General features: G+C 36.6%; 1 protein-coding gene across 8 annotated transcripts in view; it reads right to left on the reverse strand.

Annotated features, from left to right (window-relative positions):
- Window positions 1-20117, reverse strand: part of LUC7L3 (LUC7 like 3 pre-mRNA splicing factor) — a 23109-nt gene continuing 2992 nt past the window's right edge. Inside the window, exons 2-13 of one of the 8 annotated variants that reach the window (XR_006341252.1) lie at window positions 13815-13881; window positions 10882-10921; window positions 9779-9923; window positions 9326-9400; window positions 8414-8518; window positions 7002-7163; window positions 6331-6614; window positions 5480-5640; window positions 3295-3420; window positions 2005-2145; window positions 1794-1899; window positions 1-1335 (exon numbers count right to left, since the gene is read on the reverse strand). Coding sequence is in view for 7 of the 8 variants with exons in the window: in XM_043904144.1 (XP_043760079.1) it covers window positions 404-437; window positions 1794-1899; window positions 2005-2145; window positions 5480-5640; window positions 6331-6614; window positions 7002-7163; window positions 8414-8518; window positions 9326-9400; window positions 9779-9923; window positions 10882-10921; window positions 13815-13881 (1320 nt within the window). In the remaining variant the exon portion in view is untranslated. Of the gene's footprint in view, window positions 2146-3294; window positions 3421-5479; window positions 5641-6330; window positions 6615-7001; window positions 7164-8413; window positions 8519-9325; window positions 9401-9778; window positions 9924-10881; window positions 10922-12675; window positions 12780-13402; window positions 13579-13814; window positions 13882-20117 lie in introns of those variants that run through there. The other 7 variants (XM_043904150.1, XM_043904149.1, XM_043904144.1 and 4 more) reach the window with 7 other exon arrangements.

Here is a 20117-nt window from a genome sequence, read left to right on the forward strand (position 1 = left end):
TAACAGAAAGTCGGAGATACTTTATTTTCACTTCTAAATCCAAAGGCTAGGTATAGCAGAGTTGTAAAAATGGAATCCCACTTAGTCTGATTCACACAAATATTAACGTTTAATCTCGTTTTCAAAGTCCCAAGAATGAAAACTTGCAGTTAAACACTGAGCAAGCCACATGTTTAGGTAATATTTCTTAAAAAGTCTTAAAGAAAAAGATATGATACAGGACCTAAGTTTTCAGTGGCATATATGCTATTAATACATGTTCTGAAATCTGATAGGTCACATCAGTCCTGAATTAATTTTTAATTAAAAAAAACAAACAAACTAACCGAGCTTTATACTTTTTCTATGCCACTATAGTTTTCTTTCACCTCATTTTAATGTCGATCTTCACTTTATGCCGTTTTCAGTTTTCTTCCAAAAATCTTCCAACAGTATTCCTACAAAGCAAAATTTGCGGAAAAATGATAATTAGACAACATGTATACGGCAAATTTTCATGACTAAGTGGCCCAGTCACTAACTGCTAATTAATATATGTATATGGAATGTTTGTATTCTTTTCAATTATCAAGGCATCAGTGTGGTTTTTTAAAACCATGTGCCTGTGTATGCTTGCCTCTATGTGAATGGCTCACACAAATATAACACTACATTGCTATCCTAGAAAAGGAAGGTCATCAACAATTCAACTAATTGGTACTTCCTTTCATTAGGAATATTTAATCCCATGCCACTAGCCCAAAGAATGAACAGTTTACAGGTTTCAAGAACCCTCAAAAAGACTGACTTTTAATAGTTCTTTAAAAACCCAAATTCATTCTACATGGTTCATCAGTTCTTTGTGTTTCTGTTTAAAGGTGTCTGTCCTTGCTATTCACTGCTGCTTTACATGTATCAGCCAGTGATTATTCCTAATATACCTATGGCTGACTGCAAATTCTCCTACACAGTAGGAAATATTAAACACAACATACCTCTTAAAGACTTGAGAATTGCATTGAATGTAACAAGGCGAATAATATGAAGTGTTTATTGTATTTAAAATTCTTTAAAGATATCTAATTCTGGGCACCACTGCATCCCTACACACAGTTGAAAAAAAATTCCATTCTGTTAACATCTGATTATAAGTTTTCACGCAATACACAAAAAACCCCTCTGTGCTTCTTGTAAAGAACAAAAAGATACACAACAGTTAAGCGTAAAGATCACAGGCAATAGCATTCAAACATGGATGTGGGTAGAGAAAGGAGTACCTGGCATGAGTACCTGCTTAGTTTGACTGAATCCTTGATTTTTAATTTGGCTTTTCATGGGCCGCTCACAACACCAACGCTGTGTGAGGTATGGTAGTCAGCTGCAATAATTCATAAACCCTACACTTCCATCAATCCAATGCTACTGGCTCTCGAGTTACAGAACAAACTGCATTAGAATGCAAGGCAATAAAGCAAAAAACTAGAAACATCCTTGACAAAGAAATACTAGCAGTTTAATTAAAACAAAGTAGTCCAACATGTGCCTCAGAAATATTTAAGTTTTAAAGCATATGTCTCTGCCAATGTACCAACACAAGATGGACTTAATACCAAAAAGAAAAAAAATAAAAAAAACAGTTCAACCTTTTTATTAAAAAAAAGAAAAAAAACAAGAAATGACAGCAAAATCCCTAAAAAAAGGATAATTAACTTTTCAATGGCGACTATATTACAAACGTGGGCAATAATTTGCAAAGAGGCACACTAACGGGGGGCACGAGTCTGCTACAAAATAGCTGAGACAAAACAATGTACCTCAAAATGTTTTGCAGGACTACACTGTCTTTTCCTTCAGAAGATGCTTTTGTATGTCTTCTTACTCGGCTTAGTTCCATCTTCATCTGTGCATACTTACGCTGCACTGTCAAACAGTAACAAAAAGCCCTAATCAAAGTGAGAAACAATACACTTACCTCTGTCTGATCTGAGGTCTTATCAGATCAGTTTTAATTGGACTGAGTGTCACCTTCAGATTTAATGTCTTCACTGGTCCCATTGACCTCATTCTTAGTATCACTTTCCTTTGAGTCAGTGTTTGTGTCTTCACTCTGCTTTTCTCGACTACTGGACTTCACACTACTTTTTTTATCATCAGATCCCCTCTTTTCTGCCATAAAAGAAGACATTGATCATGGATTTTAAAGTAAAATACAAAACATACATGACACTTTGAAAAGTGAAAACAATTTAGAGATGAAAAGACAATCATTTCCCACAGACTTCAAGTAACACAGTTTGATAAATCTATCAAAGGGATAAAATTTGCAATTTATAAAGGAGGGAGAGGGCAGAACAGGGAATTACAGAAAGCAAAAGGTAAAAATAGTGGGCAAATTCTCTCAAACTGGTGATATGCACAGGCAACACCAAATCACTGCAGAATCTAAAAGTTAAGTAAATTTCACTTGGAGTAAAGACCATCAAAAGGCAAAGGGAAAGGCAAGAAAGATAGTACAAAGAACTGTGTTCACATGAACTAAGTTAAAAAGGTAAAAACAGTAACTGCAAAAGGTGAACATTTATAGGCATGCTTCTGCAACTATTTATTTTTAAATGCAAAAGATGACTTATACCTATATATATTTGAAGACCCAAGAGGGACAACACCAATGAAAGTGGATCTTAAATCCCATTTCAATTACTGAACTTTTGTGCTTCGCTAAGTAACACATACGCCATCTCAAAATTATTTTTTTCCAAAGAGAGAAATAAAAATTCACCTCAGCTGCAAATAAAGGGTGAAAAAAGGTCAGATTTTCCTTCTGTTTTCTTTGGAATGGTCAAACTAGAGACTAGAGGCAAAAAGTGGTACATGGAGCAAGTTATGTTCTAGCTTTGTCAGTTCCAAGTACTGCCTAACAAAAGATTTCTACAGAAAATTTTAAAGCAAACTACAAACCTGGAAAAATCATCTTTCTCTTTAAAACTAAGAACAGCTAGTCTAACAGAATAGTTGATAAGACAGAAAGATGTTTTAAGAGAAGCAGAACCCTCTACAGATTCTAGACAAAGTTGTTAAGACGCAACACCAAATAACTGGGAGAGGGATGGTAACAAAAAAGTATGGTTATGGGGATGTTGGGAGGCACTCACTCAAAGAACATTAAGAATTGAAGATCTTATGTGAAGGAATATATTCAGTCCATACACTTGCAAAATTCACAAAGCAATGTCCAAGTAGCTGACTGCAGGACTTGCTTCATGTCTTGTCTGTTCACTCATGAGAACTGTGCCAGTACAGTGTGCTCTAACTGACCTTGTGGGAAAGTCCTCCCTTTGTGCCTTATGGGCTTCTCCGGTGCACAGGTAGCTTCAATGAGGAAGAGTCGTCTTGTTGCCCCGTAGAGGACTAGTAGTCAGTCCAATAATCTTATCTTCTGCCCTATATAAATATGGTAGATCTTAATAGTCCTAAGGACATCCACAAAGTGTGGTGGACTTCAGGGCTATGGATTAAAAAAGGAACCTCTCTTGACAAAAGAGAGCACCCTAAACTGGTTGGTGTTAACAAAGATAGTTTTGTGCAAGAAACCACTTTTTGTTTGTGGAGTGAGATAAAGTGTTTTCATTACAGCACGTGAGCTCCCTCTTACTGTCATTTCCAATGTTCACTACTACTCATATCTGACCTCAAAGTTCAGGCCTTCAGTTGTATATATAAGAATGGCTAACTGGCCACACGGTTATTTGAAAAAAATCAATAAATTATGTCACTTTTAAAAGAGATCCCAACATTTAAAATAAATCTACAATGGCAAACCCAATCTTTCAAGATAGACCAGAGACAGAGTTTTTCCTGAATCAAGTCTTCACTCCTTCCTCCACATCTCACCAGGAAAATCCATTTGTCCATAATCTAAACACAATGCAGTTTATTTTATGTAAACAAGTCTGATTATAGTCTATGATGTCATTATTGTAATAAGGATCATAGCTTGGCAATTCATCCTCTCTGCTCTCTCCAAAAATTACATAAACTGTTTAAGTCAGGCCAGTGCAATTTATAGCTCAATTTTGATCCTAAATAGTTATAAAAGCTGCCTAGTTTCTGTCCCTGAGAACTAATCCAAGTATTTTAAGTGACACAAATGAAGATACAGTGAAGAGCTTTAGTTCTCAAAGTGATTACTTTCATCTCTGACAAGAGATATATCTGGTTGTTGAGAGCTGACCCCCCAAATACATTATACAGAAAGTCTTGCCAAAAGGTTGAGTGAAGCTTAGTTAAAAACTAATAAAAGTCAGTTAATGGTATCAATTGCCTTTTGAATCACAAAAATAACTTCTGAACTTAAATGGCAGATACTAAAGCTCATGAAAGTTTTGAAAATCACTGTTTCCTACTTTTTAACATTTGCTCCATGTTCTAGAAAAAGCCAATATATCTAAATATTTTAAAAAGAGAAGGTGCACTTATTTGAGGAAAAATAAAAGCTGAAGACTGAAGGAAAAAAAAAAAGATAATCCATTGTTTGTGCTGGTTTCCTAACTCAACTCAGTTAAACCCCACAAAAACCAGACTAGTTTCATAAAAGAAAATAATGAGTATCACATACATGTCTAATATAATAAATCCATACGTGAGCACACATGTTGGTGATCAAACATGGACACAGATAGGCAGAACAGAATGGAATAAGCAGAGCCAAGAAAATTAGAAATAAGCCCTTTCTCTCATTCCTGAAAACCATGCAAAGCAGAATAGCCCAGTCCAAAAAAAAAAAAAAAACAGGTATACAAAGAATCTGAAGAATATGCAGAAATGGGACCCTAATGATTAAAAGAATTATCGTTCATCGTTCAATGAAGGCTAAGTTGAAAGATGAGAATGTGAAAACATGCCAAAGAGAAAATGAAAAGTCGATTAAGAGTGCAGTCAACCAGCTATTGGAATGCCACAGAAAATCAAAGGAAAAAATAGATGGGAAAAAGCATGTTTCAATAAAAAAGGCGCGCACTGGGGGGGAGGGGGCATGGCACGCACACATAAGGCATTCAACTTATGCAAACTTAGAAGTACTGTAAATGCTGTACTTGAAGACCAATGCAATACCGTACATTTACTCTTCAAAATATTATGGAACACTGCAGCAAGTATTGTCAAAAAAATTAAAAATGTTGCAATAACCAAGAATTCTATAGCCTAATAATCCTAACAGGTAATGCAATACTTGGAAAAATCTAAATGATAAGCCTTGAAGATATAAATTGAAGTATGCAACTTTAACATGTTCTAAGAAAACACAAGGTCAACTGTCATTCTCATAAATCAGCAGGAGAAGGGAAAATAAGACTTGTCTCCTATTGAATGGGGTTCATCGAAAGTAAAAATAAATATAGCCTGAAGTGGAACTCTGATTGTGTCTATAAAGAAAAGTGAGTTAGTGAGGAGACAAAGTGAAAATGGTCCCTTAAAGAATCAAATTCTCACAAAAACTAACCTTTCTCCTTCGATTTTCTATCTTGTTCTCTGTCTCGACTTTTGCTCCGGTGCTTATATGACTTTCGATCTCGGCTTTTTGATCTTCTTCGATCCCGACTACGAGATCTATGCTTTCTTTCTGATCTATCATGGCTTCTGCTTCTTCGTCGATCTCTACTTCTTAAATAATTTGAAACAAAAGGAGAGCAACTTCAGCTGATATTACAGTGAGAAAAAACCTTGAAGAATTACATACTGTTAAAGCAAAAATCACTCTTAAAGGCAAATGAATACAATCTACTATTAAAACACATTTATATAAGAAACCTTAAGAACTGAAAATTGAAAGTCCTTAACTTCAATTTTTCAAATAGGTAATCCTACCCAAAATAATTTATGATTTCAATGTCTTAGAATCAATAAGAGAAGCACTCATCCATTATACTAACTCCCTAATAAGACTGCATCAAATCTCCTTAGGCGGCCTAAGAAGGAGCAGTGAAGTTGCCTACAAGATGAACTTGTTCAATGAGTCAACTCTCATCCGCCCAAGTGCTTAATGAGACTTAAGAGGGTCCCAAGTACCAAGTAATTCACCAGTAACTACTATTATTTCATGCACACTCACTATGGTGGCTCAGACACTAGGTAAAGAAGCCACCTGCAATGCAGGAGACCCAGTTCAATCCCTGGGTCGGAAAGATCCCCTGGAGGAGGAAATGGCAACTGACTCCAGTATTCTTTCCTGGAGAATTCCAAGGACAGAGGAGCCTGGCAGGCTACAGTCCACAGGGTCTCAAAGAGTCGGACACAACTCAGCAACTAACACTTTCACTATATGCCTGGCACTGTCTTATGTGTTCAATATACCTGCTTCGCCTTCTCTCTCTACTTCGTGATCTTTTGTGGTCCCGAGACCTGCTGCATCTTCGGTCAGAAGTTCGGCTTGAATGCCGACTTCTTGATCGACTCCTCTTTCTTCTTTCTCTGTCTCGAGCTCGCTCTTTTTCTCTTTCTTCCTCTTCTCTTCGTCTTTTCCTCTCTCTCTCTTCTCTTTCCCTCTCCCTTTCTTTTTCTCTTTCTTCTCGTTCTTGCTTCTCCTTTTTTAAACGCTCATCACGATCAGGTTCTTCAGTTCTTTTTCTTAATTTTTCCTAAGGAAATCAAATTTGATTTTTTTTAGAACTAAATAACCTTAATGACATTGTCAAACAGCTGCCTGACATGAATCAACTGTAGACCAACTTATGAAATTTGATACCCTAAAAGTGAAATGGAGAAATCTTAACACCATGTATGTACACAAGATATTTAACTAAACCCTCAGGAATATTCCTTCTCCCAAATTCCTGACACTACAGAGCAAAGAAAATAAAGCACCTCGCTAATCTGATAGGATTATAAATATTATAGGAATTATCACTACCTCAAATAACACAGCAAAAATATCAATTAGAGTTTTAAATCTATACAATCAATTCTTAACCACACTAATATAAAGTACTAGGTATAGCTAAAATATATGCTTATAAGAAACTTACTTTTAATTCTTCTACAGTAGCTTTAATTTTGGCATAGCCCATGTGCTGTTTTCCCATCAAATGATCATCTACCCGGGACTGGGCATCTCCCACTATCAAAAAGGCTCCACACACTTCACAAACTTCCATTTGTTTTTCTTGGGCAGCAAAACTTTCAATTGTCTGAAACGATACATCAGTTATTATAGAATATCTGATCAAGAGAGAACAAACAAATCCCCCTCAAAAATATTTATAACATTTAGAAAAGATTTTTAATTTTGTGAACTGCTACTTTCCATTTCCCCAAAGACATAATACTTAGCAGCAACTTTTAGACAGGGGAAGCATGACAACAGCAATCAACTTTCCAAGAAGTATTAAGACCCCATCCCTCAATTGTAACCCTTGAACTACCCATATCACCTCAAAAAAGTTAATCTACCTTTCAGAAAGCTACCTATTTTAGTCTGAATTCATTTCCCGCTTGGTTCAACAGGTTAAAGATGTGGACTCCATATTAAAAATGTTTTTTGGGACTTCCCTGGTAGCGCAGTAGATAGGAATCTGCCTGCCAATGCAGGGGACACAGGTCTGATCCCTGGTCTGGGAAGATTCCACATGCCTCAGAGCAACTAAGCCCATATGTACCAACTACTGAGCCTGCACTCCACAGCCTGTAAGCCACAACTACTGAGACTGTGTCCTACAACTACTAAAGCCTGCAGGCTCTAGGTAGGGCCCTCGAGTTGCAGCTAAAGACCCCTGTGCCTCAACTACTGAAGTCTATGAGCTTAGAGAGTGGCCTCCACTTTCTGCAACTAGAGAAAGCCCAAGTACAGCAATGAAGACCCAGAAAAACCAAAAATAATAAAAATAAGTAATAAAAAAAGTTTTTCAAAATCATTAAGGAATTGAACTCACTGCATATAATCTGAACATACCCTTTTAATATTTGGGAACCAATGCTCAATTATATTTTACCATCAATATCCAAAACATGTATCCTGTATCACCTAATTGAAAGTTAAGTAAGTAGGAGGTACTATTAGGAGTATACCAACTTTGTAGTAAGGTAATTTGATTAGTAACAAAACAAAACAAAACAAAACAAAAAAACACCAAAACCTAAGCCCAACCAAAATACTTAACTATTTAAGGCATAGGTTACCAAGCCAGCAGCTAGAGGCCTTTTTGCAAAGTCTTATTGAAACAAAATTACAGACATTTGTTTACACATTGTCTAAAGCTATTTTGTAACATAAATATAAAAACAGAGCTTTTATTACAATTCTTACGACCTGAAATCATAAATACTATGTGACCCTTTAAAATAAAAGTTTGGTGACATTAGAAAATTGTTCGTGAATAGAACAGATCCTAGCAATACACAGCTAACAGCATGGTTATACCAAAATGAGGCTGCTACTCACCGAAGTTGTGGACCTAAGCAACTCTCTCTCTTCTTTTAACTGTTCAACTAATTTCATCATTCCCTGGGCTTCTTCTACTTTTCCTTCAGATCCTAATTCTTCAATCTGAGAGGAATTAAAAAAGCAGTCAGGATATCTTTCTAACCACACTGTCCTAGTATTTTTTTTACCCTCCAGCTTCATTAGCATATAGAAGTTGTTCGGGGCCTGTTTTGTTTCATTTAGTGAAGCCTCTTTGGTGTGATTTACCCTTAATCGGTTTTTTCCCCCACAGCATTAACTATGTACACTTGGCAGAAAGCACACAGACACCCTCCAGGGTAGACTGGATCCTAGAAATCCCACGAGTCTCCCACTGTCTCTGTGATGCATCTCCTCCCAAAGCGACCACCAGTCTGTTTCTGTCACTATAAATCAGTCTGCATTTTCGAGAACTGTTTTTAAATGGAACCACGTACTCTATTCCTTCTGTGAGGCTCTGGCCTCTTTCACTCAATCTAGTATCTTAAGATTCATCAATATTATTACAAACAGTTAATTCCTTTGTATCACTGTGTACTATCACACTGTATAGATACATCACAATTTGTTTACCCATTAACCTACTGACAGACATTTGTTTCCAGGTTTGTCTGGGGTTTTTTTTGGCACCTATTATGAATAAAGCCTCTATAAACACTGGTATACAACTCTGTGTAAACATATGCTTTCATCTCTTAGATTAATATCTAGCAGTGGAATAGCTCATGGTGCATCTCTTAACCTTTGAAGAAAGACACTCTTCTAAAGTGCCTGCATCATTTTAAATAACCCCAACAGAGTAAAATAGTTTGTTTGCCCAGATCTTCACTAATACTTGATACTGTCAGTCTTTTTAATTTTAGCAATTCTAGTAGGAGTTCCAATTCTTACCTGCTGCAGGAGTACATCAATTTTATCTGTTAGAACCTGAATTTTTTCTTCATTTTTGCCTGTTGGACCAGCTGCCTGATGAAGACAATAGAATGTGTATTATCAACAACTAAAATACAAAAATAAACATTTAAATTTCCATATACCATACCTAGTATTCGTATTTAATAATTGAAATGCTAAACCACAAGGACAGTAACTCAATTATCTCAATTTTTGTTAATCAGCTGCATATTTTGTCAGTTACTGATATTTAAGATAAAAAATTTCCGATTAACAAAATATTCATTTACTAATAAAGATCGGGAAAAAACCACCTTTTTAAGTTTTTATGTCATTTGAAAACATATAAAGCAATGACTGAACTTGAGCCCAAGTTTCAAGACTAGGGAGATCTCTGAGTTTCCAGAGGAAAGGACACTTTACAAAGTTCGTAAATTAATTCATACTCACCCCAGACGACTGCTGGTTTTGAGACAATGCCAAACGAGCATGACCTCGTCTAATTCTACGTTCTACTTCTGCCAGTAAACTCTGTAAGTATCGCAAAAAATCTCTCTCATAGCCAACTTTCATAAAACGAGAACTCTTCTCATACCTAATAAAACAAAAATAAATTATTTTCTTTCCAATTCTTTATCCATTTACAACTCTCATATTCTATCTTCACTAATCTCATGAACTACTACATTCAGACTGAAGAGTAGGGAATTCCCAGGCCAACTATTAGGACTCCCTGCTTTCACTGCTGTAGGCCTGGGTTCAATCCCTCGTCTGGGAACTAAGATCCTATACGCCACGTGGCATGCCCATAAAAGTTTAAAAAAAAAAAAAGAAAAAGAAAAAAAATCTCAGAAGTGTAAACCAGGCACACACATAAGAAGTGAATTTCCAGTTGTCCCTCATCCTGGTAAAGAAGGTAGCATTCAACAGTGTATCAAGAGCACAGATGGTACAAGTGGGCAAATCTAGGTGAACACTATACTGGATTTGTGACCCTAGCTCCAGGACGAGTTTCATTTATAAAATTAGGTCTGTTAAAAGACAAATGTGAAAGGGAAAAAAAAAAAAAAAACTTGAGTGAATTCTCTGGTTAGGACTCAGTGTTTTCACTGTCATGGCCTGGGTCCAATTCCTGGCCAAGGAGTTAAGATCATACAAGCTGGGAAGAGCAGCCAAAAAATAAAAACTGGAGGAGGGCATGGCAACCCACTCCAGTAATCTTGCCCAGAGAATCCCATGGACAGAGGAGCCTGGTGGGCTACAGTCCATAGGGTTGCAAAGAGTTAAGACATGATTGAAGCGACTTAGCAAAAAATTTTAAAAAAGGTGGGATATAGGGGGGAAAAAAAAGCTTAGGCTTATTCTTGGCATATAGTATGAACTTATATGGTGATGCTACATATAGCTGTATCACTTTCTAAGACCCCCAACTAATGAGTAGGACCTCGACATGACATTCATTTTACATAAATTCCAATTATTTCTTCAATCCTTATCCTCTTTAAAGCAAATAAAGACTGGGGGTGGGGATGATCCCAAAAGAGATAACTTACTGTTTTCGTAGATTTTCATCATGAATTTTTTCACATGGTCCTAAAACAACAAGAAATATGAATGTATTCAATATAAATTATTGAAATTAACTTTTCTCTTGCCAAAACAAAGGAAGTTATTTTTTTTAAAAAAAGGAAAGAAGATCCATTTAATCACTGAGTGGTCTGCAGACACCTAAATTGAGCCTGCTAAATCATGAAGCAACATGCCCGAGTACGCACATGAAAATTGTTCTCCTTAGCTTTCAAGATGTACTATATGGTAAAAGAAGAGAGGGAGTAGGAGGGATGAAAAAATTATTCCTCACTGCCAAGAAGTGAGCTAGGATGATGGCAGACCTTTGGTCTGAACCACCACTGACGTTTTATTAGTCTCTGTAAATTAGGGTGTTAGTTGTAAGACTAACACCCTAGTCCTACCTCTTACCATCTCCAAAAGGCAATCAATTGTAACCCTTTTAGCTTTATCTTCTGGAATTTGCCTCCATATTTCTAAATTTTATGCTTATTTTGCTTTTTCTTGGTTTATCTTAGGCATGAAAAATTTAGTTTAAATGAACATGCAGTGTTTATATTTTGATGCCATGTCCTATTAACTCCTGCTTTAAGCAAAAAGGGCATTATGATAACACTTTTGATACACTTACTGGAATTTTTTTCTTCAGTTCAGTCTCTTGTATGTTCTAGTTCCAAATTCACTCCAGACACTAACTCAGCTATAGAAACTAGCTCAATAATAATCTCCCTCAAGATTCAAAATATATCAGATAATCAAACCAGCTTTATTTTCTTCCATGAGCTGCTTCAATCTGAGCTACTTTTTCCCCCCTAAGCTCACTAGTCGAGTTGTCATCCTTTGAAAGTCATTTTCTGGTCTGTACTAGATACAGTTTACTGGATCTCTTATTTTTTTCCTTCTTGGTTTACACCAATGAGTTTCCACAGAAAAGATTCCTGGTAGATAATGTTGTTGAGACCACGCATGCCTGAAAATGTCTTTTTTCAAACTCATATTTTGCTGTTTGGCTATACAGCTAACCTAGGTAGAAACATTTTACCATTCAGAATCCCGAGGATGTTTCTCCAGTGTCTTCAAGCTTCCAGTGTTGTTACTGACAAATCGAGGACATTCTGATTGATAATCTTGTGTGCCCCACCCCACCCCTGGTGTTCTGGAATTTCACAATGATGTGCTTTGGTATGGATCTTTTTATCATTTGCTGTGCTGAGTTCTAGAAGGATTCCACTCCATCTAGAGAGTAAAATCCTTCAATAATGCAATCTTAAGATTTTTCTCTCTTCTGTTTTCTCTATCTAGAACTCTCTTAATTAGCTATCACAGCACTGGACTGATAGAATTTTTTCAAATTTTAATTTTTTCTCAAACATACCACAATTTTATCCTCAAAACTTCCCACTGATGTTCATATTTCTCTAGTTCTAATTTCAAGAACTTTTAATTTTTTCAAAACTTTTTATATAGCATCCTATTCCTCCTGATATTTTCTCTTACTTCTCTGAGGATACTAAATTTAGTTACAGCTTTAAAAATTTCTTTCTTCTGTTTTCTACCATTATCCACCATATTCCACTAAATTCTTTTTTTTCTGTTGGTTTTGGTTAATCTTTTATGTTTGAAGGTTTTCTTCAAATAGCAATCCTTGGCTGGCCAAACACTTCCAAAATCTGACTTGAAGTTGGTATGCACAGGCAGGGTTTGTCAACTAACAGGCTTTACCATAGGAAAATCAGGCAGCAAGACTTTCTTTTAGGAGATTCCCCAAGGGTCAGTACCTGTAGATCACTTCTCTGGAACTGTTCACTTTCTCTAAAGAATCCTCTTCTCTTCTGCCTGGGGAAAAAACATCTGGCTGTATCCTTCTAGGAACAGGGCAGAGGAAGGGAATGGGAAAACCTCACTATTAAGAAAACAGACTCATTTAATCTCTCTTACAGTCTCATTTTTATTCATTACTGCCCTGTCCTATATCTGTAAATCCCAATACCTAGATATATCCAGCCATAAAGTGCTCTTTATGCTTTAGGGCAAGCATTGTGCTTAAAGAATTTAATTTCCATTTTATGTTTCTAGAATGATACTAGTTATGTACCATCCTGGAGAGAAAATGGTCGATTATTTTGCATTTTGTGGTTCATTTAGCCCAATTTCTTCAGAACATAACCCCCTAGTCTCCAGTGCTGTAGGCATGGAAGACAGAATTACCTGATGCACAGGTCAGACCACCCAGACTAGTGCTTCTCAACATGGGGCAGTTTTGCCAGGGATATCTAGAAGTGCCTGGAGGCATTTTTGGTTGTCAAAATTGGGAGATTTTCACTGACATCTACTCCATAGAGGCCAAGGATGCTGCTAAGCATCCTACAACCCACAGGAGACCCTCCCACCTCCCCAAACACAGAATTTTCCAGGTCAAAATGTCAAATGCCAAGGTTGAGAAACCCTGAACTAGACTAATCTCTGGTTTTCAGCCCCATAATTCAACTCTGCCTTCTATGGTACCTGATGCCTTCAAATCCTGAGCCTGTCCAGGGTTCTGCTGATCAAACTCTTGCTTCTGTTTAATATCCCCTTCTGCAGGCTTTTAGGATACAGGTTTCTCTGCTATTCTTCCATCCACTTGTCATCTTCCAAAAATTTGTTGACATCTCTAATGTTATCTCGTCTTCCGTTTACACCTTTTTTGTTTTTAAATTTTCATTTTAGTGGAGGGGGTTTCAGGAGGGAATGGAAATACATATGTAGATTCAAATAAGCCACCATGTTTAATCAGACTGGCATTTGTTAATACATTTTTTAAAAAGCCAGGAAAGAAATTATCAACACCTTTAACAGAAAACTTCTTTCCAAAATTATAAAGTATCACTTTCTCTTTAATCATAAATGCAATAAAAATTATAGAAAATTTACTTACCAAGATCAGAACGAGTGTTTGTGAACAATTCCGCAGGACAAAAACCACAGAGGTAATATTTACAAACCTAGTGAAAAAAACAAACGTAACTTAACTTTTTGAAATTGGTCAGTTTTAAAACTATGCCAGAAAAGAATGCCAAATAACCATTTTCTCATTTCATGATCTACATCTTTCAACCAAGTAAGTTTAAGAACAATTTCATTTGTTAAATCATTTAGTTAGGCAAATTAACAACTTTCAGACTCCTGGATTTCAGTATAAGAAATGCAAGACTGACAGTTGAGAGCATTTTCAATTTCTACCATAATAGAAATCACTGCCTTACTCCCTAGAAAAAACAAATTTTGGATAAAGACATCCAGAATAAAGGTAATTTTTTTTATTTAAAAAAACAAAAAACAAAACTGCATTGTTCTTATTGTTTTAACTTTGTTAAAGATTTACACACGAGATTTAGAAATCACTGCCTAAATTCCAAATAACACTCATTTAAAGCGATCTGGTTCAGTATCTCATAACAGGTCCTAAGGTGTCCTGGGTATTTTCACACATGCCAGCACTGAGTGACTTCTAAGGTATGAGGAAGAATTATTAACATGAGACCAATTTTCAATTCTCTCGCACTGGTACTTTTGTAACTCCTTCAGATATATTCTGAGACTGTTCTATCCTAAATTTAATTTTGTAACACTGCAAACCAAAATTTGTTAAGCAAAATTCCAAAATATCTCCATATAACCCTTCAGTGCTATTGGGTAAATTATCAATGTACAAGTATAACATAGAAAAGGTCTACTAAACTTAGGATTGAATGAGTTTTGAGACATTTAGAACTGGATGTTGAATTTGAAATACTATTTTTTGCTTCAAAGATCAATTGTTTTACACTTATTGGAAGCAGTGAGGTTCCATAAGCTATGTCCAGAAGAACTAAGGTCATAAAGAACAACCAGATTCAAAAATTATGTCTAAACAACAGATTTAGCTTTATATCAATATTAATCCTGTCACATGTAGGCATATGTCATAGTATCTTTGTACCACTTTCTTTTGGAAATTCTCCTAATACTTTGAATTATTAAAAAGGCTCAGTATGACCACAAGTAACACGTTGGCGAGGATGTGGAGAAAAGGGAACCCCTGGTACACTGCTGGTAGAAATGTAAATTGGTGCAGCCACCCTGAAAAAAATCACATGGAAGTTCCTCAAAACACTAAAAATAAAGCTACTATATTTAATCCAGCAATTTCACTTCAGAGTATACATCCAAAGAAAATGAAAACAGTAATTCACACCAATGTTCACAGCAGCATTATTTACAATAGCCAAGAAGGAAAGCATCCTTAATGTCCATCAACACATGGATGGATGAAGAAAATGAGGTAAATATACATGCTGGAACAATAATCAGCCATGAAAAACACTGGAAATTTGCCATTCACGACAACACAGATAGATTTGGAGGGAATTATACTTAGTGAAATAAGCCAAACAGAGGCAAAACACTGTATGTATTTGAGGTATCTAGAAAAATAAATAAAATTAGTGAAAATAACAACAACAAAACAGACTCTGCAATGTAGAGAACCAGTGGCGAGAGGGAAGAGGCGGGGCAAATAGCGGTAGGTATTAAGAGGCACAGACTATGATATATAATATAAGTTAAATAAGCTACAAAGAAGGGAATACAGCTGATGTTTTATAGTAACTATGTGTGTGCTCAATCGCTTCAAGTTGTGTCCAACTCTTTATGACCCTATGGAACCCGCCAGGCTCCTCTGTCCATGGGACTCTCCAGCCAAGAATACTGCAGTAGGTTGCCATGGCCTCCTCCAGGAAATCTTCCCAACCCAGGGATCGAACTCCTGCACTGCAGGTGGATTCCTTATCCACTGAGCTACCTGGGAAGCCCCTTATAGTAACTATAAATAGAGTACAATCTTTAAAAATTGTAAATCACTATGTTGTATACCCCAAACTTATATCGATATATCAACTGTACCTCAACTTAAAAAGGGCTCTATATGTGCAAAAGACAAAAGTTTTAAAATGCTATATACTTTTCTAATTATTAAAAAGTCTGATTTGTTCATTTTTGCATCATTTTAAGTGTTTCAGTACATGCTGTCACTAGAAACAAATAGGAATTTAGTCAGGAATGTCAGGTGGTAAAGCTTAACCTGGTTAAGTTTCTGAACTGCTTAAGTTCAGAAATGAACGACAACACATTCCAGGCATGAAAAGACTAACTCAGCAGAGTATGAAATAGTCAAGTGGAAATCGGTATGCCTGGAGAATCAAAACAGTTTGATTTTTGGCTGTTACTTTTCAACTATGAAAAGCTAAATCTGTAACTCTGCCTTGGTACTCTCAATACAAAAATAAGGAGATAATAACTATTTCATAGTGGGACTGTAAATTTTAGTATGTTTATTGAGAAGGTGAAAGCAAAGTCGCTCAGTGTGTCCGACTCTTTACGACCCCATGGACTGTAGCCTACCAGGCTTCTCCGTCCATGGGATTTTCCAGGCAAGAATACTGGAGTGGGTTGCCATTCAGTCTGTTTTTTAAAATACCCATGACTTTCTTAAATATGTCTTTAGGCACTCAAGACAATCAAACAAGATATGCCAGCAGCTTTACCTGTCATTTAGTCCTATCACTCCATCTGAGATGAGATCAACCACATGATCTGCCCTGAAGGCATCTTCGGTTCAGTTCAGTCATGTCCAACTCTTTGCAACCACATGGACTGCAGTACGCCAGGCCTCCCTGTCCATCACCAACTCCCCGAGTTTACTCAAACTCATGTCTATTGAGTTGGTGATGCCATCCAACCATCTCATCATCTGTCGTCCCCTTTCCTCCCGCCTTCAAAATGAGTCAGCTCTTCACATCAGGTGGCCAAAGTATTGGAGTTTCAAGAAGGCATGAGACTACTTACAAAATACAGATTAAAACCTATTTTCCTAATTCTTTGTTCTGTGTGCTCTTACCCTCCAACTCTGCTTAAGATACTGCTGTAAAGAAATGGTACATGAAAACAACTGTTACTCTACCCAATAAACCCTAGCTACATAAACTGCTTATTTTAACCTTTCCCAGAGATTGAGAATGTTTAACTAAAAATATTAACAGTCTTTTATTCAGCAAGTCTTTACTAAATGTCCATTGTGGACCTAACAATCTGATAACCAAAGGGGCTCAGAAGAGGGGGCGGGGGGAGCGAGGCAAAGGCAGAATTTGTTGTTGCTGTTGTTCAGCTGCTAAGTAGTGTCCTACTCTTTGGGACCCCACGGACTGCAGCACGCCAGAACTACAATCACAAGATAATTGTGATTCTCGTGATAAATTAAGGTAATAGCAAAGACCAGAAGAGTTCAGTATCAATAGCATACTATTTACTACCACTTAAGAGAATGCAGATACAATCAATCTCAGGAATCTGACTAGGAAAACTTAATCGTGAGTTTCCATCACATTAAACGTGAAAAATAAAAACAAAATCTGGCATTAGATACACTGCTGGGAAGAGGAACACTCCAAATGTTACTAGAGCTGTGGGACAACCTAGCAACACCCATCAAAATGTAAAATATGCACTTAACTTAGTCATTATCTTTCTAGGAACCTATCCTACAAGTGATTCAGTTATATGTACCAGAATGTTCATTGCAGCTTGGTTGATAATTGTAAAAGAACTTGACATAATCTACATGAAATAAACTAAGGTACATTTACATTGTACCTACAAGGACATGTACCTACAAGGACAGTCTCCACAGTATAAGTGAAAGTTATTAAATATATATTACATTTATATGGGCTTCCCAGGAGGAGCTAGAGGTCAAGACACCACCTGTCAATGTAGGAGACATAAGAGATGGGGGTTTGACCCTTGGGTTGGGAAGATTCCCCTGGAGAAAGGCATAGCAACCCACTCCAGTATTCTTGCCTGGAGAATCCCATGGAGGAGCCTGGCGGGCTATAGTCCATAGGGTCTCAAAGAATCAGACACAAGTGAAGCAACTTGGCATGCACACACGCATGTGTACTTATATAAGCCAAGTTGACTTCTGTAAAAAAAAAAAAAAAAAAAAAAAAGAATCATTTTAATGAGCCTAAATTGGAGGGAACATAAAACAGTAAAAATCAATTTTCTAATATAGTAATTAATCACAGTTCACTCTTTTTATTGCCTACACAAAGTTTTCATAAAATTTTAATCAATTTTCCACAGCAGCAGGAATAGTAAACATCTCTCTCCTGCTAAGAAGTCTTCCATTACTTCCCAAAGTCATTTAGTCCCAACTTTTAACAAGGTTTATAAAAAAACATTCAGAACTCCCCTGGTGGCACAGAGGATAAGAATCCGCCTGCCAATGCAGGGGACACAGGTTTGATCCTTGGCTGGGGAAGACTCCACATGATGTGGAGCAACTAAACCCATGTGCTACAACCACTGAGCTTGCCTGCTACAACTCCTGAAACCCAAGTGCCTGGAGCCTGTGCCCTGCAACAAGAGTGGTCCCCACTCGCCACAACTAGAGAAAGCCCATGCACAGCAATGAAGACTCACTGCAACCAAAAATAAAAAAATTTTTAAAGTGATACATTTTTGTAAAATAATCACAGAAACTTTCTTACAAGAAATGGAAAATTAAACATATTTCATAAACAATGAAGCACTGTATACTAACTTAAGCTACTTTCTCCCCTTGTTAAGAAATCAGGAAAAAAAAAAAAAGAAATCAGGTCTAATGAGACACTGAGAATTCCCTGGTTGTCCAGTTGTTAGGACTTCGAGCTTTCACTGCCTGAGGGCCTGGGTTCAATCCCTCATCTGGGAACCAAGATCCTGAAAGCTACATGGGGCATCCAAAAAAAAAAAAAAAAAGGGTCTGCAGTCTAATGAGACATGGTTTTCCAGAAGCAATCAACCAAAGATTGAGGAAATACCTTAATATTTTCAATGTGATAATACTGTGGTTATTGAGTCCTCACATTTTAGACATGTCTTTAAGGCTGAAATGATAAAACTGCCTTAAAATAATGAAAGAAGTAGGAGATACAGAGGAGTAATACTGGTCATATACTGATAATGTGTCTTACACACATGGATGCACACAGTTCATTCCACTACTCACTTCTATTTTCAAGTTTTGAAGAGAAAAAGCAAACAGTAATTATCTACATTACATAGAGACTGCTGGAAATTCCAAGAAGCCCAACGCTTACCCTGTACTACACAGTGAGGCAGGAAATGTCTACACTTATGACAGAAAAAACATTTTGATGACTATGGTTTAAAACTGTCTAACAAAACACTTGTAGATGCCATGCACTATCATTACTAATTTTTTGCTTCTGTTGCTTCTGGTTTCCTGCTCAGATTCTGAATACCTTTTTCAGATGTTTTAAAAAAAAAAAGCCACAAGTAAAAAATGTGGACAGTAAACTTAACTGTTTCTTCTTTTCCAAACAACTTTCGGTGTAAGTGATGGTATCTGTTAACATTGGGAAGATTTTAGAAAAGAACATTTATTTCAATTCCCTTCATAAATTATTAAGCTGAACAGAGGGCATACATGAGTTTGATAAATGATGAACAAGGTCTCATTTTATATATTAGAATCAGAGTTAATGGTTAAAAAAAAATTTCACTTTTGGGCTTCCCTGGTGGCTCAGTTGGTAAAGAATCCACCTACAATGCAGGAAACCTGGGTTCGATCCCTGGTTGGGAAGATCCCCTGGAGAATGGAACGACACACTTCCAGTATTCTGACCTGGAGAATTCCATGAAATGTATAGTCCATGGGATCACAAAAAGTCAGACACGACTGAGAGACTTTCACGACAAAATAAAATCCTCAATTTGAACTACAAAGTTCTTGCTATAAATTTAACAATAAAAGCTCCAGACCAGACGTTAATTACAATCCCCTACAATCTCAACTCCAGATTATCCAAAGGCTGCCAATGCCTTCTCTAACACTGAAATCGTCCCATGTGGACGCTAACTGAAAGATGTTCACCCTAGGCAGTTAAAATCACATGCTTTCCTCATTACTCTGGTTGTTTAGGATTAATAAAGCAGAGGAAACAAATTGCTTAATGCAAAAATACTAATCTCAAGGAAAGGTAAAATATTAATCAATGAGGGAGGGAGGTGTGTCAATGAATCCTTGGAAGAGTATTAAAGCTAATGGCTTTAGTTGAAAACCAATTTCTCTTAGATCAAAAAGGTAACAATCTACAAAAGCTGGAAACACCTGTATAGTAAAGCACTTTCCCTGATA

The sequence above is a fragment of the Cervus elaphus genome, chromosome 5 (assembly GCF_910594005.1).
Source record: "Cervus elaphus chromosome 5, mCerEla1.1, whole genome shotgun sequence".
Lineage (NCBI taxonomy): Eukaryota > Metazoa > Chordata > Mammalia > Artiodactyla > Cervidae > Cervus > Cervus elaphus.